The sequence below is a fragment of the Neolamprologus brichardi genome, chromosome 17, assembly GCF_056152115.1.
Source record: "Neolamprologus brichardi isolate AB-2024 chromosome 17, ASM5615211v1, whole genome shotgun sequence".
NCBI classification, from domain to species: Eukaryota; Metazoa; Chordata; class Actinopteri; order Cichliformes; family Cichlidae; genus Neolamprologus; species Neolamprologus brichardi.
Genome location: NC_142120.1, coordinates 5,397,876 through 5,423,264, shown reverse-complemented (window position 1 = coordinate 5,423,264; position 25,389 = coordinate 5,397,876). Strand labels below are relative to the sequence as shown.

General features: G+C 39.3%; 1 protein-coding gene across 1 annotated transcript in view; it reads left to right on the top strand.

Annotated features, from left to right (window-relative positions):
- Positions 1-25,389, top strand: part of cerk (ceramide kinase) — a 51,109-nt gene that overhangs the window by 9,329 nt on the left and 16,391 nt on the right. The window contains exons 2-10 of the mRNA XM_006780557.3: positions 6,541-6,669; positions 7,974-8,096; positions 10,255-10,380; positions 11,067-11,133; positions 14,103-14,248; positions 22,268-22,342; positions 22,472-22,624; positions 24,359-24,464; positions 24,729-24,808. Of these exons, the coding sequence (XP_006780620.2) occupies positions 6,541-6,669; positions 7,974-8,096; positions 10,255-10,380; positions 11,067-11,133; positions 14,103-14,248; positions 22,268-22,342; positions 22,472-22,624; positions 24,359-24,464; positions 24,729-24,808 (1,005 nt within the window). The remainder of the gene's footprint in view (positions 1-6,540; positions 6,670-7,973; positions 8,097-10,254; positions 10,381-11,066; positions 11,134-14,102; positions 14,249-22,267; positions 22,343-22,471; positions 22,625-24,358; positions 24,465-24,728; positions 24,809-25,389) is intronic.

Sequence of the window (25,389 nt, the reverse complement as noted above, 5' to 3'; positions counted from 1 at the left end):
AGCCTTTTTGTTCCATTACCAAAGGAAATTAGTATTGCTAAGACCTGTGGCTCTCAATCCTCGTCAAGTGCTGCTGAAAATCTACCTTTCAAGGTACCTGAAGGGCCACTTCATTGACTTTGCACTTCATTGCCGTGTTCTTCTTCAAATATGACACACTTAAAGAAATGACTGCACTAATCCGTGCTCTCTTTGGCAAACACGCTAACAAAATCCTGCACCTGGGCGATAGTCGTGGGTGGAAAAGACACTATTTTACCCACACTTGGGCCTATTTATATAGTAATCCATCTTACTATTAAGGAAGTGGAGATTCTAATAAAATAAGTCATGGATTTAAGTGCATAAGTGCATTCACAGTATCAAATTTGTATACATGAAGTCACAAAGTTTGGGGTGTCGTACACATTACTACATAACGAAGGGGAAAGAGAGGGACTACCAAGCACTTTTCAGCTGGTAGAGAGACGGGAGCAGTCGAGTGAGGATGATCTACCAATTGCAAGGTCAGTCGATTGATCCTGTCCTACCAGTCCATACCTTGTGCAAGATACTAAATCACAGCTTGCCTCTGATCCATCTAGAAAAAACCCAATGCATGTGTGTGTGACTTAGTGAGACTTGTAATAGGAAGTATTTTGAGCTCTCAGCTTGAGTAGAAAAAGCGCTGTGCAAATACCTGTCCATTTACCATACGTCATCAGCCAGTTCTTGCAACTACCTAGATTTTTCTAGGCATGGGAATTAAAACCATAGCTTATGAATGCAACAGTTACACAAGCAATGTTCGTGCTTGTGTAATTGTTGTCTTCACTGCAGAAGGGTGTGGACAGAAGCATGAGAAACCTGCCTTGTCCGATTTAAAACCAAAGCATGCATTGGTATGTGAAAGTATATTAAAAGAAGTGCCTGGATTAAGAGTTTCACTTCCTTGTGGGAATGAGAGAGACTGTAGGGTGATGGTGTTGACCAAAGTGGTTTCCATTCGGGGAATCTGGACTGAGTCACATGAAAAATCTGTTTTTGTTTTTGAACTTTTTTCAGAGTGAATAATCACTCTTTGGGTAAACTGATCAAATCTGTTAGAGTTCCAAGTTCAAAAAATCCACCTAACATTTAGTATACAATCCTGTCTGACAACTTCAGGGATGGTGTAAAAAGTCTTCAGACTGGTCTTGCCTTTTAATAGTGTTTTCTTTTGCATCACAGGTGTTAATTCATCTCACGTGGGTTGAGTGGAAACTAGTGGCAGCCGAGGCCCTGAGGATATGACTGTTTCTGGCTCAGTAGAGAAAGACACTAACGGTGCCTGAGCCGGAGATTACATGCACACTTGGGGCAAAGCAGCGCAGTGCCATTGCCAGGGTTTGAGGTTCAGAGTTAGATGGCAGGGTTGGAGGACTGCTCATTATGTTTCTCCTGATCCACATTGCATGTGAGTGTGTCTTTGAACTTGGCCTTATTCCCATGCCAGTTAAGCTGCCCGCTCCCTTGTTGGGTAAAAGAAGCCTGAGCAAATACCTAAGAGCTTATTTACAGTTGGCTAGCAAAATGCACATAGTACAAAATTATGATCATGTCGATTTCTCTGTGGAAGGAGGACTAAACCAAGTTAAAACCAAATAGAAACAGACAGAGCTCCATCAACAGGTACATCAAGTTAAGTTTGTGTATATGATCAGGTTCTAACAGCAGAAATTCGTTAGAACTCGTGCTTCTTTGTTCCTTATTGTTTTAGCATTCTTCCTCTTTTTCTAGATGAATCTGCTTTTCTACCAATCAGCATTCAACCTGTATACACTGTGTCACGATATACTGTCTAGCTTTTAGGAGTTCAAGGGAAACTCGAACAGGTCAAGACCTTTCAAGATTATAGTCAAGATCAGGGACAAACAATTCTGCCACTGGGCAGGTTTTAAAAAATGGGCAAAAGGTCAAGGAAACTCCAAGAGTCACTTAAAGACCATCCAAGCGTGGCAAAAGTAACTGAAAGATGTCAGTAATTAGCTTTACAAATGTTCAAAGTGATTAAATAAAAGGCTGCAGGCACATTAATATTCCCTTTCAGAGTTCTTAGGTATCCGTGTAGCAATGAAAACAAACATCTGAATGCGTGTGCAGGATTTCTAGTTATTGGGCAAAAAAAAAAGACCCTTTTCCCTCCAGTTCCTGAAAAGCTGACTTGTTGCAGATAGCAGACCTCTTCGGTTTGCTGTAGCACACTGAGCCCTGTGGTATGAATAGGCAGCACACACATGGCTGACTACCAGTGCCAAGATTCTTTTCAAGCACAAAGAAAAGTATGTCAGAGCAAGGCAGAGAAGATCTGCCTTGTATGGCCGAGGGCTTAGCATGTAGCTTAGGGACCGCACTGAGCTAAAAAGTGGAGAATTTATGTGGGGGTATGTGCTCTGTGTGTGCGAAGCGATTATTGTGTCCTTGTGTGTGCATATCTGAGATGTGTGTATGTGCCAGGGTTATTAGAGCAACGTTAGAATTCGGGAATGCTAGCCATTGTTTCCAGTTTCTTCCCCAACTAGGTTCACTGGGGTGTCGGTTTTGTTTGTTTCTTGTGTTAATTTGACCAAGTGGTTCAGAGGAACACCCTGACTGTTTTGTGTGGCAATGGCTGTGAATGCTCGTGTATATGTTGTATTTTTGTTTTGTATTTTAAATACATTTGCAAGGATTTCAGCGAACCTTTTTTCTTTCCCTTTTCCCTCTCGTTCTGGGGTATTGTGTGTAGAATTTTTAGGGTGAAAATGAATTTGATCCAATGAATCTGGAATACGGTGGCAACATGACAAAATGTGGAACAAGTAAAACACTGAATATTTTACGGATGAACTGTGAAAAGATAGTATCATGATAGTGGTTGTTGGGGGGTTTTGGCGGGGGGTGCCTTTGGGGGAATTGATTTGCCTACTTCTTTGAAGATATCATATGTTTAATGTTTTGTTTTGGATTTTGGATTCAGGCCTGGGAGCTTAGGATGATACGTATGTAAATGTGTAAAATACAAGATAAGATTTTCTGATTATTTTTCTCAGAGTTTTAGACACAATTCAGACACAAGATTGGTACTGAGATATAAAACAAAGTGCAAATTCAGAATTTCACAATGAATTATCTGGAACCTGTTACAGCTGTTTATCTTTGCCTTATGTTATTGTCATCATCATCATCACCAGTCAGAGAGTGTGGCCGCTGAGGTACATGGTGCTTAAACCAATGCTCTGCTGGCTCAATAACTGCAGAGTCCCAAACCACCTCCGACATTCAGATTAGGACAAAAGCTGCACTGGGACCATCATGGTATAGCAGCTCCTAAAACTGTAGCGTGTCGGTGGTGTTGCGAAATCAGTTTCACCCCGGTTCTTTTATTCGTCGAAACTTCCAGAGACGGCACCGGAACTCAGTAGTCATTTCACAAAACCTTTATTCATCTTCATTTAAGCATGCACTTCTAGAAGGGAAGACGAGGCCGATGTCCCTCTGCAAAATCTTCACCCCTTTGTTAGTTACAGCCAGCTTTATAGAGGCGACCCCATCATAAAACCCCCCCACGGTGTGCTGCAAACTCTGTGTCTGTGCCTACATGTGCGCATTCCCGCGTGTCTATGTGAGTGCTCGTGAGTGACTGTGTACGCTTACCTGTATGTATGTGCGTGCAAGTGAGTGAGTGTGCGTGACAGTTAAAACACTGTGGGTGTAGGTGATTCCCTAGAGGTCATAAAAGCCCATCTCCCTTCCAGACCACAGTTATCCAGTTACAAATGTTGAGACCTTTCACAGTTCAACTGGGGGAGGGGTCTCCTACGATCTACTCCTAAGTTCATGACACAGTCAGGCCTTTATTACATTGAGGGCAGTGTCAGTGTCTCTACAATAATTCTACATTCTATGTTAACACATTTCTAAACTCTAAAATAAGCTAAACATTCCTACAGTGGCCAATTACTTTTGTCCATATAGTGTATGTAAAAACATCCAAATTTTCTAGCACGTTCTGATCTGAATATATTGTGATGAAATTTCTGCTTATGTGAACTGAAAACTTTGAATTGAAAATTGTAAATCTAGTGGTTGATTTGTATGATACATGGACAACCAAACAGATTTTGGCGTACAGGCCAGAGCTCCAGTTTAACAGTTTAAAAATGGAATATAAAACTTTTAGAAATTCATTATGTATTTTAATTCAATACCAACAATCAGTTTGGCAGGAGAACTAGGTGCTATTTTTCAAATAGTTTTTTTTCCCCTGAAATAAAGCCATTACCCACATGGCCATAACTCTTCTTCCTATTTGTCAAAGTGTGAATATCGATGGCCATAAAGTTATTCATGCCTGCATGGCGTATCATCTTTATTTGAAAAAGAAATGAAATCCTATTCCCTCAGACTCCCAGGGGAGAAATAATATGTCATGCTTCCCTCCCATCCATTTCACCATATCAGCTGAATAAATTTGTAGGAGAGACTGGGATGCCTGTATGTGACGCAGTTGAACAGGTCACTTAAAACTCAATGCAAGTAATATTGTCCTTCCATAGTACAAAAGTGCACAGCTGAATTTGTTCTGTTAGTAGCCATGCTCGGGATTTGAATATTTAAATAATGAAATGGTTCAAAGGGAAATTTGTCTCGTCAGGCCTGGCAATATTTAGGCATCAAATTCCCAGCACCGGGTTCCACCTTCTTAAAATGATTTTTAAGGATTATATTGCATTGTCTGTCACATAAGTGTTCATATTAGTAAGGATGTGAGGATGGATGAATGCATTACCGACAAATCCTTTAACACCACTTTTCAACGCAGGGTTCTTTAATGTCACTTAGGAGCCCTTCAAGTCAGCTGAGCTGCCCCGTCTTGTTACTGCCAGGAGGTACCAGGTCACACTGTGCTCAGAAAATTTTGTTAAACCTCATTCTCACACTTATGGGACACATTAACAAAGGGATGTATTTCCTTCCCAAACACTCACAACCTCTCTTGGGACATGACAGTGTTATTCCCATTCATTTTGCTCCTTGTGAAATGAATTGTTGGATACAGTATCCAACAGTTTTGACATTTTAGAGGGAAATCTAAGCTTGCTGATTTATTTGTTTGTTTATTTTTGCAGTGGGAAATGAAAACAACCCACTGATGTACGATTACAAGTTATCAGGCTTACATCTGAAAACATTTCTGTACTTGAAATTATTGCAGTGCTTGGAAATAAAGAGAAAAATTAGCAAGTATACAGAGTGATTTATCCAGCATGCTTATTCACTCCCGTCTGTTTTAGTCTCCACCAGTTTATAGAGAGGATAAAAGATGACTCGGGTTATTGACTCAAGCGCTTTGTTCATTTCCACAGTGGAATAAGACGAGTTGAATGGCAGTATTATCAGCTAATGCTGGCAATGGATAATGAACCTGCTTTGCAAGGTGTATCCATGACGTAGCTGGAGATTGAATGGAATGCTAATGTGGTTACCAAAAATGAGTCTTCTGACAAAATGTAACTCAAACCCAGGATGCACAACCTCAAGTCTTACTGCCTGAGGTAATTTATATGAGTGAGTAATATAAAAGTGCATTTTTCATAAATGTTGCAATTTGCTATAGATACCAAATGCGCTGATGTGTTTGTTTCTCCTCTAAATTTGAGTATTTAAACATGTGAATATACAGGACATTTACATCAAACAAACTAAAATTTCTTCGAGGAGACAAACGGTTACATTCTTTGTTTTAATTTCTGATCATCAGAGGACAGACGTGGCACCTGTGGCATTCTCGTTGCTTGGTGGGGTCCTGTTATGGATGTTCAGGCTGAGGCTTGTTGTTTTGTCCATCTTTGTTTTGTTTTTTTTATATATAATGAGACACAACATGAGGCTGCATGCTTGTTGACTTCTAACTTGTCAGTCACAAGTTGCTGAACGATGAGGTCTTCGTTTGCGACTCACATGGGGACCACGGTTTGCAGGGTGGACTTCATGCTATGTTTCAGTGCAGACTGGGATTGGCCACTTGAGGCTTGGTGAGACAGCCTCAAGAAGCCAGTAAGGGAAATGCTGCTGTTTCCAGATATTCCCAGTTAGCCATTTAGATACATCTGGCTGTTTAGCTGCTAAATGCTCTAATTTCTTAACCAGCTACTAACTTCAGTTGCTTGGTGCTGGGCAGGGAGCATACAATAGGCTTATCAGGGCTTTCTGACAAAACACCTGCACGTTACATTGGCAAACGGGGCTGATAAGAGCAACAATAAAGGGAGTGGACAATAAAACTAAAATATCGATGTGCCACATTCTCAACGGTGTAGAGGGGAATTGCAGTTGAATGATTATTATTTGTCGGCTTGGCTCAGAGTGACCCCTTCCACAGACCACTTAGTTTCAGGATCTATTGTCCATATGAAGAAAAACAAAAGATACGGATTACTGGAGATTTATAGATTACAGCATGCTTTTGTGTATAAGTTTTGTGTGCTTTGGTCATTGTGGAATGGAGTGAACTAAAAGAGCCATTTCATGTCATTTCAGTTCACAGCTATTCTGTTGAGGTGTGTGAAATTGTTGCTGTCCGCAAGACAGAAGACGACGACCAAGACGCTGCACAGACTGGGAAACATCAAAAAAAGACAAAACAGCTGTATCCCTTTGCATTCACAGGTATGACATTTACAGAAGCACTTCATTATCACTAGTTTTATAAAAGTTATGCAAAGCCCAAAGTAAAAAATGTAGCATTTTTGTTTCTATCCTGTCTCAGTCTTATTAAAGTAAAAACTAAACTGATAAAGTAGCCACTTTAACCTCTGTTGCTTCCAGCAACTGAACCTGAGGCCAGTCTATATCAATGTCACCTTGAATTTCCTATAGTATGTTAATGCCACATTACAGTTGCACTTTGGTTAAGCGTGCCAAGAGGCTGTGTTTAGTGCCACAAGTCGCAAGTGATGTGACACTGGGAATAAGCCTGTAGACAGCTCCATAGTCAGAAAGTAATGCATTAACAAGAGAGTCCCTCACAGCTTAGCAGACTGGGTCTAAGATGGCAGCATGCCAGCGACTTTGGGGCTAATGCTTGATTTGGAGCCATTAGATTATATCCAAACAAGATCGGATTTACATTATGTATCGCAGCCAAATGTTAAAAATTACCTCACTAATGTGAGCGTTTACTGGCAATGAAGTGCGTCGAGTCTGACACGACTGCATTTCCACAGTCTGTGGAAACTTGGCTTCAAAGACGCACCCCATCACTTACATCCTGATTATGTAACATATTAAAGGATAATTTTGCACCCACTCTGAGCGTCTCTTTGCATACCCCATGGTGAGTACGAGGTACGGTTAGCGATTTGGACAGCACAACTTTCCTGAAAAGTTAACTTTTCTATTTGATGAAGAAAATGCTTAGTGTGATAATTTCACTTTGAAATGCTTAGCGAGTGAATCTGCTGTCAAAGTGCTTAGTGAGTGAATTTTTGCTTCTTAATGTAAATATTTCAGTAATGTTCCTAGCAGGATATTATGGGACTCTGTCTCTACTTTTGTGTGTGTGTGTCTGATTATGAGCACAGCCCTGTTTCATTTAGGAAACTAATTTCTTCATGCTTTCATTTCTGACATAAGCGCATATCTGAATAATCTGTGTGTTAAGGATAAAGCCCGGGTTTATTCTCAGGGCAAGCCCCCACTGTGCCAAAGCCAGGTAATATGGTAAACGACAAAAGTAGGAATTGGCAAAAATACCTAAATAAACTATAGGTCACAAGCGATCTGGGTATTTTATGATTATGACTTTAAGCAAGGCAAAACGATGTGAAAAGAAGACATTATCAGAGGCTTTGTTTAGCACATTTGGAGGCATTTGTCTGATAAGATGCTCTATGGGAATGATAAAAGCATCTTTCGTCTCTGATTTTTGTTGATAAGTGGTCTCTGGAGTGTTCTGTTTTGTTTCTTTACAGTTTCCTATGTGCGAAGGACACAACAGCACCAGTGGCGGTGTAGTGAGGTCACCTTTCACTGTGACAACCAGGCACACTGCGAGGAGTGGGTCCAAGTTACAAATGAGCAGCTATCACTACTCAGTATGTGTCATCTGATGTTCTGTAAAAGATATGGGTTTGTACTTTGTACTTGGTGTACTGACCCGACGCACCATAAAAGTTGTATTTTAGCCAAGTGCACGCGGTCATTAAGGTCCACTCTTACAGGAAACGGTGTATTAGAAGATTGGCACGGTGGTTAGCACTGTTGCCTCACAGCAAGAAGGTCCTGAGTTCAGTTCCACCATCAGGGGTCTTTCTGTGTGGAGTTCTTCTCCCCATGTTTGAGTGGGTTCTCTCCGGGTACTTCAGCTTCCTCACATAGTCCAAAGACATGCAGTTAGTTATGATAGGTTAACTGGAAACTCTAAATTCCCTGTAGGTGTGAGTGCGAATGGTTGTCTGTCTATAAGTAACGATATTTTAATTTAGAAATAGGGCTGCCACAAACTTATTATTTTGATAGTTGACTAGTCACAGATTATTTTTGGGATTAGTCGACTACTCAGATCATGCATCCATTGGATGTAAAACGTACAGCTTATTGCACCAGCATGTATCTGCTGTTATATAACTATCATTAGCTTACAGCTTTAAGTGTTTAAGGTATGTGCTAACTAAAAGTAAAGACAAGATGATAGTTTATTAAATTTTAATGACATTTGCAGATTGTTTCGATGGAGTTTAATCTGCTTGACGTTTATTCAGCTGTGTAAAAACTATAACTTTAATCTCAGCCAAACTGATTTAATCAGGAACAAATAAAATACTGAAAAAAGCCAAACAATAAGATTTTTAAGTTATCTAAGTGACTTATATTTCATGTTTAACCTGAGTAGCGAAAGACAGCAGTGGGTTTGAAAACGATTAGCGGGAGTCCGGTGTTCTCACGGCTCTAGTTAGCCTAGCCCCCGGCTAGCTATCGAGCTAGTGGGTAACAGACGTCTCCGAAAACGTCGGAGCGCTTTTGAAAATATGTGGTGTCTTGATAAACTGAGCAGATATTTGAGGTTTACACAAATACATTCTCGCCTAAAAATATGTTAAACGTTTATTTTGTGACCCAGAAAGAATAATAAGAGTAATATTAAAACTAACTAGCTGCCGCCATTGTTGGAAACTGAGCTGGGCTGTGCTATTAATTCTGGGACACAGCTTCTTCTTCTTCTTCGGGGTTTAATGGCAGCTGGCATCCTTGTACAGGCAGTGCTGCCATCTTCTGTTTCAGTCTGTTATTACACTCTTAAATCCTACTACTTATTCCTGCGTCTTTTGGGATCTTACAAAGCTTCAAACGATGCGCCGACTATTAAATTAGTCGTCGACGATACAGTATATAACTAAAAACAAATATAGCAGCACATTATCCATCAACATGTTTACAAAATAATTAGCTTGCTAAATGTAATGTTTTTTGTGTACTAACAGATTACATGGTGATACAAAGTTATTCGACTATTATTCAAGCATATTGAGTTTGTATTTTATTTTTCACCTGAGTGCAAAATCCTCTCTTATGCTCTGGGTTTAATAAGCATCACATGATTAGGCTGTACAGAATTTAGTGTTTAACTAACATGCTGAAATAAGAGTGGAAGGTGGGTTTAAGCCATTTAAAATGGTCCTCTTAGTCCCATTTCACTTGGCAGGATGAATCAATTCAAGGTAATTAACCACATTCATTTTGAAGAAGTCGCTGCATCTTCAATAATATTAGTCACACACCTTTACATCGCCCATTTACAATCCATTTATGTAATCTAATGGAACTTTTGTCTTATTGCCAAACAATATGGCACCCTATATTTCTTTGTACTCATTTAACACTTGATCCAAATCCATTCATTTTCACTTTGAACATCCCATGTATCTTAGTTTGTTGTCCTAAATGCACTCCTCCACAACAGCCATAAACAAGCCATTTAGTATTCTCCATCGCAGCTCTTTGTAGGTTTATCACCGAATGATGCAGTGCCTCCGAATTGCTTCGCACTCCTCCTACAGTCAGTAGACACACCATTTATTTCTTGAGCGGCGTGTTTTGGGGACAAGTCAGGTTGACTGAGCATTTTGAGAAAGGTCTCTGGTTAATGAAAACTTCATCAAGCTTTTGTCAGGTGGATGTTTGTTTCAAAAAAAAAAGAAAGGTAAACTCTACACATTTTAAAAGATGATCTCATGCCCCTCCCTCTTTTTGCAGCCAATCGACCAAAGAGCCTTCTGGTATACATCAATCCATTCGGTGGAAAGCGCCGTGGGAAACGTATTTACGAGCAGAAGGTGGCCCCAATGTTTCGCCTTGCCGGCATTGCGACCACTGTGATTGGTGAGTCCCTATCAGTAGCATTCCTCAACATTTAAATAAAAAATGAGTCTTGATGGTTGCCATATAGATCTCCACTGCCACTGTGGCCTCTCGTGGGGACTGGAGAGGCTTGCAAGGATATGATTTGGCTTATAGTGCCATTAATCATGCCACCACCTTAATGGAAGCTGTGATAGTTGATAAGCTCGGGTATCCAAACACATCTATTATTCAATAAGTGTTTGTTACAGCTACACATAGTCTGGAGTATTGATGGTCCATCAGAGGGACCGCTGTTCACCTTGGGCTTCCTACAGATGCTGTAGGTTACAGGATTGTGTGTGTGTTGCTATTATATGCCTGGTAAACAGAATTACTGTTGAAATATTGTTTTTGTTTCTATAGGCTCATTTTGCTGGCTAGTATACAGTAGCTGAATTAGGTTGAGGGTTTTTTTTTTTTGTTTTGTTTTTTTTTGGGGGGGGGGGGGGGGGGCAGCACACTTATGCCTCTTCTGACCATTAATCTGCTCGATAGGTTCCAGTGAATGTTTCAAAAGTGAAGTACTTTCCTTGTCTTGTATTTCAAAATGCCTGTAATAGAGTGCTTGTTCTACCAGTCAAGCCACAAAGTCCCTAGTTATTTTGTCAGTATATTCCCTTTCATTGAATGCCTACTAATGCTTGCCATTTGATTTGTTTCCATAGTTACAGAGCGTGCCAATCATGCTGAAGACCACTTGAAAACAGAGGCCAATCTAGATAAATATGACGGGTAGGTACTTAAGCTAGGTAGCTCTTGCTTTTAGGCTTTGAAAACTGGTTCTTCACCGTGACATGAACTTGACACTTCTTTGTTTGCTCATACTTTAATAAAGCTACCGAGAAACTCGGCCATAGTTTGTATTAACCTCTGTTGTATTGCAGTCTGTGTTGTGACAGATTACGGATACAAAGTTCTTTGTGTTTCCCACATTTAACAACGGGAAAATATTCTGATCATCTTAATCACTAATCTGCTTTGTCAGGACATTTCTTAAATCTCATGCGTGGTCTCTCTATGCCACAAGTAATAAATGCTTCCAAAGAAAATTTTAGGGTTTATAATAATAAAAAAAAGTAAGTGCTCTAAAAAGCACTCCAATGTAAGATTAAGGGTTTGTAGCCATGTTAACTCTTTGAGAGCTTAAAAACACATCAGTCTGGTGGTTTATATTGGTAGCTGTTGATGCTGTTTCTTTTGTAGAATGGGGGTTGTTATGTTGCCGGCATATCTATTGTTGTTGGGAAAGTTCAGTTTAGTTTGGTGTTATGATAAGACTTGAAATTGTAGGGGAATGTTCAAAAGGTTTGGTGCTGTTTTATCATAGCGTGACAGGAAATGATAAAAATGAAAGGTTCTTTCCTTTCGTGTTTTCAATACTGGCCCGTTTCAAGGTTATTCTAGATAACTAAAATTAAACTGAAAACTAAATATAAGTGTGAAAAATTGAGACATATCCATTAATTCAAAACTTGTTCGTGGTAATGATCCATAACTCAGTTTTAATGTTCAAAGCTTGGGTCATACACTGGTAGGTAGGGTCTAAAAACTCCAACAAGCCAATCTTAAAGGTTGCTTTTAAACAGTGAGGCAGGGAACAAAGGGGAGGATGGCTGTATATATGCTAGGTGGCTAATTAGCTGGTAGGAAATGTATCTGGCTGAAATATTCACAGGAAAATGGGAACAAAGAAAGGAGGTGGAACAAGCAACATTAAAAGCAGGTGATTAATTTCAAAATAAAAGTGATTAAATGGATGTGTATGGTCACAAGATGAACATTCATCATGTGGGCACAAACCTCTTGTCTGATCTAATTTCACAGTCATGAAAGTTGAGCTTTTTTGCAAGTGGAGTAACACATTTTCTACAATTACTGACAAGTAGGGCTGCCACAAACGATTATTTTGATAGTCGACTAGTCACCGATTATTAGTCGACTAATCAGATCATCCATTGGACGTAAAACATACAGCTTATTGCACCAGCAGCATCTGCTCTTATATAACTATCATTAGCTTACAGCTTTAAGTGTTTAAGGTATGTGCTAACTAAAAATAAAGACGAGAGTTTATTAAATTTTAATGACATTTGCAGATTGTTTCAATGGAGTTTAATCTGCTTGACGTTTATTCAGCTGTGTAAAAACTATAACTTTAATCTCAGCCAAACCGATTTAATCAGGAACAAATAAAATACTAAAAGAAGCCAAACAATAAGATTTTTAAGTTATCTAAGTGACTTATATATCATGTTTAACCTGAGTAGCGAAAGACGGCGGTGGGTTTGAAAACGATTTGCTGGGAGTCTGGTGTTCTCACGGGCTCTAGTGAGCCTTGCCCCCGGCTAGCTATCGAGCTAGTGGGTAACAGACGTCTCCGAAAACGTCGGAGCGCTTTTGAAAATATGTGGTGTCTTGATAAACTGAGCAGATATTTGAGGTTTACACAAATACATTCTCACCTGAAAATATGTTAAACGTTTATTTTGTGACCCAGAAAGAATAATAAGAGTAATATTAAAACTAACTAGCTGCCGCTATTGTTGACAACTGAGCTGGGCCACGCTATGAATTCTGGGACACAACTTCTTCTTCTTTGGGGTTTAACGGCAACTGGCATCCTTGTACATGCAGTGCTGCCATCTTCTGTTTCAGTCCGTTATTACACTCTTAAATCCTACTACTTATTCCTGCGTATTTTGTAATCTTACAAAGCTTCAAACGACGCGTTGACTATTAAATTAATCGTCGACGATTTTAATAGTCGACGTAATCGTGACTAGTCGACTAATCGTGGCAGCCCTACGGACAAGCCTCAACATCTGTGACCAATGGAAGTTTTTCTCTAAGAAAAACCTGCAATTTTATTAGCAGCACTATTGATTATGAAGGGGAAATGGAGCTGCAAATCATCTGGATACAAATTTGACCTGAAGGTAACTTGTAGATGGAGAATAATAAAAGACCCATGACTAATCCCTGGGACACTCTACAGGATTAAAGGAGCACATGCTGTGTATAAAACAATACTCATGATCCAGTGTCTATGATGATGTTAATGTAAAATGAAGTGGTCAAAAGTCACAATGAAGCAATATCACTAGGAAGTTTTACTGGAATTTCAACATTTTCTATAGTTTTTTAAAAAATATATATATTTGTCTATTTCTATATCTAAATCTTGACAATAAATGAAGGTTTTCAGCTCAAACTGTACATGAAGCTGCTCAGGGTTGTGATCCAAAGGTGGCATTCAATGGCAAAATACAGTTTATCATGGATTATAAAGGGTCTCCTACTTTCCAGCTGAGTTCCCCGTTGTTTCCAGTTGTTTCCTATTCATCAGCTATTCATTCTCCCAGAGCAGGGTTAGAGTCCATTATGGTTTTACTCTGCAGCTCATATGATTTATAGATTTATAGATGAGTTGGACTTGAGAAGCTGTTATGCCTGATAGCACAGTGTGATATTCTTATTTACTGGCCTTGCACAGTTGGGCCTCCTCTTCAGTGATGTTTTTGTCAGTTCTCCAGCTGTATAGTTATTTTCCCTCTAGCATGTGTGTGTCATTTCAAGCACATGTACATGTAACACAAGTCATTACGTGACATCCAGTCGATCTTCCCGGATGACCAATCTGTGTATTAGAAGAGTCATGACACAAACTCTTGCTGAATTGTTGATTTAATTTTTCTACCAAGGGTGGTGTGTGTTGGTGGAGATGGGATGTTCAGTGAAGTCCTTCACGGGCTGGTTGCCAGGACGCAAAATGACCACGGTGTTGACCAGAACCAACCGGATGCTGAATTGGTGCCATGTTCTTTACGGATAGGAATCATTCCCGCAGGTGAGCTTTGGGAATCATGTCATTATGAAAAATGCGTGGGAAATCTGCTCTATATGTTTTGTACAGACAGAGTGGCATCAGTCTCTTCAGTCTCTTATTTTTTACAAAATAAATATTTGAAATAAAATTAGACTTTTCTAGTGAAGTTTATGTAATAAAAAAAGTTAAACTTTAATTTAAAAAATGTAAATATTGACAGAAGACATTTTTACTAACTCATCACAAACTTAAGCTCCATTGAAGTTTGAGCTACATTTTGATAAAATAATGTCGCCTTTATTATTTAGAAATGTATTAAAATCAGTGGAGCAGTGGTTAGCACTGTCACCTCACGGCAAGAAGGCTGGGATAGAATCCACTGACTGGCCCTCTGATATGTGACTTCTTCCCACAGTCCAAAGACATGCATGTTGGGTCAACTGGTGATTCAAACTGGTTATAGGTGGTCAACTTTTTGTATGTTTTAGTACTAGCAACCTATTCAGGATGTGTCCTGCCTCTTCCCCACCATTGCTACGATGGGCTCAATCTACTCTGTAACCCTGGATTGAATAAGATGTTTTTAAAAAGAACGGATGGATGTCACTTTCTAGTCTGTTTTTTCTGGGGTTTTTCTTCTGTTTTTTTTTTTTGTTTTTCTTTTTGATGGAAAAACTACAAAATCCCAGGTAAACACCAACTTCTGAAGTCAAGGTCTTCTTTTTAAAACCTGCAACTTTACAATCTTTGCAGCACAAACCTTTGTAGAACATAACGCCCCGAGACATCATGATTAGCCTACACAATTTTTATTTTTTGTTCTCAAATGAAAAATCCATGTTTTTTTTTTTTTTAATGTTCTGTCTACACATGACACAACCCACAGCTGAATGAACTGAGGTCACACTTGTTTTTTCTCTGCTGTCAGAAATCAATTGTGACTCTTTCATAAGGTCCTGCAGTCTCAAATAACTGAGTTACAGCAAGTTGGATGATGGATGGTTATGATTTTTTTTTATTTAATAAAATTGGACTGAAGTAGTCCTACAGTTGAAAGAAAAGTCTTAAATGCATTAAAATCGCACCAGAACATGATTTAGAGTCTAATTGCGATAACTTCACACTCTCTCATCCCAGGTTTCTGAGTTACAAGCAATGATCTCTATGGCAACAGGGTAGGGGCTCCCAACAGGGGCCTGCAGAGGGTCAATCAGTCCAAGTGCCATAAATGGAAACGTGCTGAGTGACATTTTGAAATCTTTAATTTTCATGAGGATAGAGATACAGTGCAAGACCAATATGAGGCTATCCTGTGCACAGCTTGATGTTAATGACATGGGTTTTTAAAAAGCTGCTGGGCACACAGTAAGTGATTTTTAGGCCAGTTACAAGCACAATTTGGACTTTTGTCATTTTACACAAGCAGATAATTCAAATTTTAAGTGTGTAATTTCCGCTTTTTTCTAAAATTTCTGGTATATATTGAATGAGATAACACAATGGTGATGGGGCCCATGGCTACCTGGTGAAAGTATTTGTTTACATGTTGGAACCATTACTGAGTGGGTAGTTGACCCGTGGGCTAAAGCTAAAAGGAATTGGTTGTAAAGTCGTTTGTGGAATTATCACTGAACTTTCAATCAAATGTTCTTTTTTTAACACATCTGCTGGACAGTTGTTGTTTTTTTGTTTGTTTTTATTTCATTTTTTTATGAAGAAAACATGCATCATACTTTAATAATCACACCCATTGCTACACATACGTTTTGCATACTGAGTATCACCTTCCTACCCACTCATCCTGCACATTTTATTGCACTACTTTTCTATCGATGTTTCTTTTTTCTTTTCTTTTTTTGCTAGCAGATGGAACTCACAAGGTCATTCAATACAAAGTCAGAGCTATAAACTGCTTTTCCTCTGGTGTGGGTGAAACTCAGCTGTACTCTGTTTCCACGCCTGAATTAATTTATTAATGTGGTCATATGTAACACCCTATATGCACAGGAAAGGTAGTCTCCTAACACCAGTGAAGATGCTGTATAGATTGCAGCATTGAGCCGTGGCTTTCTAATACTTCCTCTAGAGTTGAACATTAGATTTTTGGGGAGTAAACAAAAAGTTCTCGTAAAATCCAATAAAAGGAACAGACTTGATTGCAGTGGTGTAGGGTGACTTATACAGAAAAGCAAAGAGAGATGATGAATATCCAAAAAGAATAATAGATCTTAAACCACTAAAATATAGCGTTTCATGATTTAGTTCAGCCTCTCTTTTATTCTTTTATTTATGCTGCACACTGCATGGAAATTTTAAGCTTTGTGCATGGCTTCCTGGTTGAAGAATTTAAAAATATTATTACTATTATACTTAAAATATTTACCATTAGCTGGCAAGGATGATTGAAGAAGAAATGTATTAAAACCATTCCTTTAGTAGCTATACCACACACCTTAGTACACATAAAACTGTAAAGTACTGAACATAACCATTGTTATACTGCAGAAAAATGTTCCCCATGACTGTTATATGGATTTTATTATTGCTGCAGGTGTGTAAGGTTAAGTTCAGCGTAATGCTTTACATACTGTTTAATGGTAGTAATGCATTATATTCTATAAAAAGTGTTTGTAGTGGTTTCCTGTGAGGACCTCATATCTCTAATAAGAATCAGAATACTTTAATAATCCCCAAGGACGTTATGTGTAATAAGTTCAGAAAAACACAACTGCTGTTAAAGTATATTGAAATATATAAATAACAAAACAGCTAAAGAAAAAAAAGGCTTGAGCATTGGGTGACATGGTTAACTGTCAGTATCTACTGAAGGATTAAAAATATTAATGAAAAATTAGTTAAACAGCTGGTTACACTTAACTGTCGTTCAGTCAACTAAGTGATTTCAGAGTTACTAAATCTAAAAGTGTACTTGAAGCCTGCATCTGGTCAACCTGCCTGTTAATAAAAAAAAGTTTTCTAAATCCTCTACATCAAACATGTCAGTGGTTAATGAGAGGAAACTTGTTTGTTACTGTAATAAATGCATAGATCATAACTGATCTCAGCCCGCGGGGACCAGAGACGAGCAGTTTGTCTTGCTAGTCTTTTGTGTGCGTCCACACAAACGCAAAGCAGGAGATGAAGCATAGCTGAATATGTTTCCAAACCAACTAACTACTCCTGACATTTTGGAGATGTTAGCTCTTTATACAGTAAAGTTACAGTGGGATACAAATAATATCAGGCTGATCCTGCCACGATTTGTTCCCCCTGTTCAAATCACGAACAAACAGTATCCCACAGCTGTTTATGTTTTTAAACCTATTTTGCACAGAGAGGCATTTTTTGAAAAATGTATTGATAGCAATGTTGAATATTATTAAACAGGAAAAAAACAACTTCACGTAAAATAACTACACCGTGAGCCTCTGCCTTTCTAAATGGAGGGACAGTAACTGCGTGTTTATATGTAAGCGTGTAAAACCTGAAGATAGTCAGATTAACAGTATTTCGTCTCTGTCTGTCATTCTGCAATTCATCTCATGTAAACAATAACGTGGCGCACAGCGTGACGTGAAAAAAGGCACATACCTTTGCGTGACGAACTCTGTATTCTTCATCCACACGTAAACGCAAAAAAGGAGTTTTAAAAAAATCTCAGTTTTCGGTGATTCCAAACGCCGTTTACGTGTGGACGAAACAGCTGCGTTTTCAAAAATACCCGTGTAGGTGCGGACGTAGCGTAAAAGAGTTAGTAGTTTATTTTATTACTACTTGTAATTTATTGCAGATTACTTGTATTTGCTTAATTGTTTACTAAATGTTTGAGGTGTGAAATAAACCGCAATGGAGCAAAATATGGGTGTGCGTGGTTGGAGGATGTTTGTGCGCGCGGGTGCGTGCGCGCGCGCGTGCGCGAACATTTTTCTTGTAAAACAAAGGGGGGGCCTAGCAAAAAAAGTTTGGTAACCACTGGACTAGAGGTTTATCCTTAATGTGCAACAGAACAACCAGAAAAAGTTGCTGGTCTCTCAGCCTGCTCAGCTCCAGCCCTTTAACACCAGGAAGTGGACACACCCATGAAATGTACATATAATACAGATTCAAGTGAAATCAGAATTAAGCAGAGTTAATCCTGCTTCCTGAGACAAAAGCCCAACAACATGGCAGTAATTTAAACAGTGGATGCAAAAGGGCAAACTTATGAGACAGAACACTGTTTGAGATGAAAGACTAGAGATTGAATTTACTTGAGTTTTAACTGATGACTATTTATAGATTTCACTGGACAAGCAGTCCTTCCCTTGCTTGCCCTGATGGGACACTGCTGCTTTATTGTGATAACTGTAGTATGAACTGATTAACTACAGTTGGGTGTCACCATCTATCTCAACTAGGGCTGCCACAATTAGTCGACTAGTCACGATTACGTCGACTATCAAAATCGTCGACGACTGATTTAATAGTCGACGCTTCGTTTGAAGCTTTGTAAGATCACAAAAGACGCAGGAATAAGTAGTAGGATTTAAGAGTGTAATAACGGACTGAAACAGAAGATGGCAGCACTGCATGTACAAGGATGCCAGCTGCCGTTAAACCCCGAAGAAGAAGAAGCTGTGTCCCAGAATTCATAGCGCAGCCCAGCTCAGTCTCCAACAATGGCGGCAGCTAGTTAGTTTTAATATTACTCTTATTATTCTTTCTGGGTCACAAAATAAACATTTAACATATTTTCAGGCGAGAATGTTACTGTATAAACCTCAAATATCTGCTCAGTTTATCAAGACACCACATATTTTCAAAAGCGCTCCGATGTTTTCGGAGATGTCTGTTACCCACTAGCTCGATAGCTAGCCGGGGGCAAGGCTAACTAGAGCCCGTGAGAACACCGGATCGTTTTCAAACCCACCGCAGTCTTTCGCTACTCAGGTTAAACATATATAAGTCACTTAGATAACTTAAAAATGTTATTGTTTGGCTTTTTACAGTATTTTATTTGTTCCTGAGTAAATCGGTTTGGCTGAGATTAAAGTTATAGTTTTTACACAGCTGAACAAACGTCAAGCAGATTAAACTCCACTGAAACAATCTGCAAATTTCATTAACATTTAATAAACTCTCATCTTGTCTTTACTTTTAGTTAGCACATACCTTAAACACTTAAAGCTGTAAGCTAATGATAGTTATATAAGAGCAGATGCTGCTGGTGCAATAAGCTGTACGTTGTATGTCCAATGGATGATGATCTGATTAGTCGACTAATCGCAAAAATAATCTGTGACTAGTCGACTATCAAAATAATCGTTTGTGGCAGCCCTAATCTCAACTGAACACTTAATTTGTTCATTTAGTTTTCTTTGCTACTGGAAACATTTTCAGGTAACACAAATCAGACAATTTTGATTAAAAAACAAATATTTTAAATCAAAGGTCTGCTTTTTTTGGTTTGAGGCTGTTTTTAAGATACTGCCAGTGCAGCCATGAATATATTCATGTACTGAGGATTGAAACGGCTAAAATATCCTTTTTGGAGCAGCTCTTAAAAGCATCTAGCGTCCATTGTTTTCCCAGAGACAAAGATGATCTAACTGCTGAGATGATTTTACTGGCAAGACAGTTTTAGGGGAAACACAGATAAAAAATGGAGCATCTCCACTGAGGATTTGCCTTGTGACAGTTTATGCTCTCTCCTCAGAATATGCCAGCAAGCTATTGTGGTTGAGCAACTTAAGGGGAATAAAACATTGAAGATCTGAGCACTAAACATCATTGAAGATCTGTGTGCAGCAGTTATATTCATTCAAAGTCAGCTGGCTTTTACGGAGTAGCTTTAGAAGACTGAAATGGCACATGTCACCTTTTTTTATGCTCAGCAAAATAGCAGGCAGTGCAGGGCTGTCAGGAGCAATCGGAAAGTGTTTCGGATGTGATTATGAAGCTCGGAGGGGAAGAAGCAAAGGCCAGATAAGTGATATTCATAGAAAGTCAGAAAAAGCAAGAGAGGGAGCTCATCTTCATACTCATCTGTGTGTCCGCTACTGAATGACAGGCCTGATCTTCCCTGTCACGCTTCTGTGAGCCAGCTCGAAACATCACTGGTTAGATTTCACTCTCCTCTCTTTGCTCTCTTGCTCGCGCTCTCTGTCTTTCATCAGTGGCAGTAGGTCTATATTACCACTTGAGGATGATCAAAGTAGGGCAGATAGGTCTGAAATTACACCATGTGGTGCAGAAAGAGAGATACTGGCTGATTACCTCTCAAGTTGAAAGATTTAATGTCAAACTCAACATTTCTCACAAAGCGGGGATGCCTCTTATCCCTCATTTGTTGCTTGAAGAGAGCTGATGATAGTCTGGAGCCTGGAGCTATCCGATCAGTTAACTTTATGACTACGATGTCTCCTTGCTTCCGTCTAGTGAAATTATTCAACTAAATTCCCTTCACTCGGTCAAAGATTTGAGAGACGTGACCCTGCTTATGATGTGTAAGGACTGATTTAATTTATGAGAGTATGTTTTACACACACTATCAGCATCTTGGAAAACTTAAGTGCCAACAGTGTCTGCTAAGCTGCTAAGCACAGTCTCTTCTGATTAGCTGGAAGGCGTTCATGACAGAGTACCCATCACATATCCTAAGTGTATATTGCAAGCTTTACATTTACTGAGAGTTGAAGACAGGAAAATATCATGTATCTGCTCCACTTCCTGTCTTAAGGAGGAAGACATGGATTTAAAAGGAAAAAGGCCTTTCAGTATGTACCTGTGAATACATGGTGACAGTTACTGAGATGCAGTGTTGGTCAAGTTACTTGAAAAAAGTAATCAGTAACTAATTACTGATTACTTCCCCCAAAAAGTAATCCCGTTACTTTACTGATTACTTATTTTCAAAAGTAATTAATTACTTAGTTACTTTTTAAAAACACGATTTACAACCTGAATAGGTGATAAAGTGATAGATCTTTCAGCCCAATTCTACTTTTTCTGCATCATCCATCATACAAAATGTAATCAAATGGAAAAGTCTCTTTTTAAAACTTGTTTTATTAGTTTTAATCTTTTAACTTTATGCATCAAGCAAAAATTAAATTATATGCACCATTCTCTGACTGGAAGAAATTTGTTTAACATTTAAACCTATTTTCTGCACATTCCAGCACATAAAATAATTATTTTTTTGTGTGTTTACACTCACTCTTTCAAATAGATGCAAGTAAAACACAGCAGAAAAGAAATAAAGTCAAAGACTCAGCGGTCCTGTTGCTCTATTTTCACCTGTAAAGCAGGAGTGGGGTAGGCGGAGGTTTACCCTGGTGCAGGTGTGCGCAGCGGTCAGTGGAAGAATCCGCGAGTTTCTCTGTGAGTTTCCCATTACGTCGTAGCTACTCGGTGCTTGCTCGGAAGTTTAGGGGGTTTTTTTCGCTGTAAAAAGAAGTTTTCTTCCCACGCACAGCGGACACTAATGTTTTTGACACTTTTTATGGAGTCAAACTCAAAGTAAGGTCAGTACTTCCACGCTTTAAACGCTGCACGCTCATACTCTCTCCCGCACTGGATATATGATCCATTGTTGATCTGCACACAGCTGTTGTCACGAACGTTGCACTCGCGTACGTCACTGTCATGAGACATTCTCGCAAAAAAATTAACGGTTTTAGTAACGCAGCGTTCCTACGGGAAAGTAACGGTAATCTAATTACCGTTTTTGCAATAGTAATCCCTTACTTTACTCGTTACATCTCTGCTGAAATGCATCAAATAGCCAAACCAGTGCTGGCACATTAAAAAACAAACAAAGCAGAAAGAATAAGATGTGCTTTTTTCATCATTAAATATAAGCATAATTAGCAGGAAAGGGACCGTTGACTTATTAGTTGATTGTATAAACCACTACACTCCAGAGCCACTGATTAGATGTATCCACATTTTTAAAAACCCAGACTAACAAAGAGAGGATATAACCTTCTGGTAAATTAAAGAAGTATGTCATTTTTATTTCTTTAACCGGAGCGTATCTTTGTTTCCGTAACCCAACAGGGTCTACTGACTGTATCTGCTTTGCTACAGTGGGAACCAACGATCCAGTTACTTCTGCTTTACACATCGTTGTGGGTGAGTGGAAATTGCTAGAAGAATATGAAAATCTTACAAGAACCAACAACCTTTGAAAGATTAGACTAATTTTAGTTTCATATTCATGTTATTTTTTGTGCTTTTTTGTTTGTTTGACTATCTCAACAGGTGATTCGCAGCCAATGGATGTGTGTTCAGTTCATCACAATGACGTCTTTCTCAGATACTCGGTCTCATTGCTTGGCTACGGCTTCTATGGAGATGTGCTTTCAGACAGTGAGAGGAACAGATGGCTTGGCCCTGCCAGATACGACCTGGCAGGTATGTGGGCCATCAGTTTTCTAAAATCTGCCTACATCACTTAACCTTTTATTTTTAACTCTTGGCTCACTGTTCTTAAACGCTATCAATCTCACAATTAATTGTTTAAAAAAAGATTTAACCTGGAGTTCATCCCAGGGCTTGCTGGCTTTGTAAAGGGTCCAGACATCAGCAGCAGCATCAACAGTTTTCCTAACACCACGATTAGATGAGATGGTCTGCAGAAACCTCTACATATTATTGTTACTTTTTTCTTTTTGTCTAAGCTTCAACGCTATGATGACAGATGGGAAACTAAACTAGAGCCAGCTGAGCAGAAATAAGCAATTTTCATCCACAAAAATTGAGCTCCACTTATCCAAAATAGAAATCCATAAATTTAAACTCATCTTTTTACTTTAATTTACACTTCCTGGTTGCAGGTAGACACAAAAAAATGAGGTGTGATCAAAATGTTCTCTAGTCATGTTATGTCCCAGTGTACTTGGTGCCTGTGATGTGTGCTGTGTGTCAGAATGGTCATTGATTTTCAATTTCAAGGAGCAGGAGGACTCACATGGAAGTGATTCGGGCTACCTTTGGGCTTGGAAACTGTGGACCATTCCACTGTGAACTGCTGAAAAGTGCTTAGATGTAGATGTAGGCCCGGCTCTCACCAACAATGATCCTCCAAGCAAAAATTCAGGTTAATTTGAAAGAGAGCTTGATGTTTGCTCTTTTGCCGTTTGAGGATTATCGTAAAATCGCACAGCGCAAGTGGACAGAAGAAGGCTAAGATAGCATCCAAACTTGACCAAAGTTAAATCACTTACGTTTAGCCCTGTTTAAAAATAACAATAACACCTTTATTGTGTTCACGTTTAACACAGCATCCTTACAGGTGTAATGTGATCACTTGTAGGAGGAGTATATAATAAACTGTAAATATTGACACAACTCTGCATGCGGTAGCAGCAAAGACCAAACAACACCCTTTGCATATTTGCTCGGACACAGTGCCAGCATTTGATATGGTGATGCAATAAGAGACAGACGGGTGGATGAATGGGTGGACAGGTAGTTGGTATAGGTAGACAACTGAACCCACAAGGGAAATAATAGCAGGACAAAGAATAAAAGGTAGCGCAGCCTACAATAAATAAACAGCATAGTTAAAGTAAAAGTGCCACAGGAGCACTGTGAGTGCCTTATGCTGTGAGGGAGTGCAAAACCTTTACAACTACAGAAAATCAAAATGAAGTTACAGAAGAAAGGACATTGTGCAATTAATAAATAATATGAATGCAATAAGCTTTTTTCTGCGGGGTAGGGGGTTACATACTTGCCTAACAAGTGAAAGCTGGTTTGATCCCAGGGAAGAAGAACAAATCCACTTGGGGTTGTGTCATCCAGCAGAGGAATCTGGATGATTGTGTGGAAGTTTCACAAACTTGAAATTCATAAACCATGATGATCAACACATTCCTGTGACCTCTGAACTAGGTTTCATGTACCAACGGGGCGGGGTTTTCGTTTTCTGCAGAGCATCTCATGTTTTCCAAGCGTTGCGGCAATTTCCCTGTGGGAGACAAATCTGACAAACTGCCTAGTGATGCGTGCAGATGTGTTGTGTTTTATTTTTGTTTTTCTAGTAAAACCTTTAAAAAAGAGTTCAGGTTGAAATTAAGCACAACAAAATAAAACACACTGGCACATTTGGATTCTGCACTCACACTGACTGTGTTTCCTTTCCAGGTGTGAAAACCTTTCTGAGCCACAACTACTACGAGGGCACCGTCTCTTTCCTCCCCGCCGAGGACGACGTGGGGAATCCGAGGGACAAGCTGCAGTGTCGATCCGGGTAAATAAAAAGCTATCGCTTTATTTCGGGTTTTCGGGGAAAGTTTCATCCTTTTCCAAAAAGTGCCATCACTGTGTAACTCGTCAACTTATTGTAGCATAAAATGTGACATGACCGAGCTACAAAAGGCTTTAGACTCATAAGCCGAGCCAGGTTTTAGATGGACCGAATGCATTCCTGTCAAATGCATCATTTAGGCTTGTTAAAGTTTGAAATGTCAGCAGGGAGACTGATGTTTTAATCAAAGTCTCACTGATATTTCAGGTGCAGCATCTGTCAGCACAACCGCTCATCAAAAGACACGCACAGCAACGTGTCGGAGGAGAAGGAAAAGCCAGGCAAAGGTACGGGTTCGGGTTTATTACTAGAAATGCGCCTTAATCACACAGGAAAAAAGTGCATTTCTCATTTCTCTACCTCGTTATCTGCTTGTTTGTCTAGTTTGAAACCATTGCCAGGCTTCTGATACATGTGAAAATGAGTATTTTTACAGGCTGTAGTTTTAAGAATAGAGATGGGAGAAGAAGGGGGTAAAGGAGAGGAGACGATCCCACGCTGGCTGTCTTTTCCCTTGAAGTCGTACACATAAAACAGGGGAAGATTTGCATTTTTCTCTCTTTTTCTGCGAAAGATTAAGTACGTGAGGTGGACTGAGTGTAAATAAGCGCATCATCTTCTCCCTCGCAACATTTCGCTCCTGGGTTTTCTGTTGGGTTGATTTTTTTTCTTCTCCTTTTTCTTCTTCCTGGCAAAATTCTTGATGAGATTCTTGATGAGTTATTGATGAGAAAACGTAAAGTGATTTTTAGTGACAGTGCATAGCTCCCCTGTTATGCCCCCCCTGGAGCCGCCTTCTTTTTTTCTTTTTTTTCCCCTTTTTAACCTATTGATTTACCGAATCTCCAGCAACCAGCCCTCGCGCCTA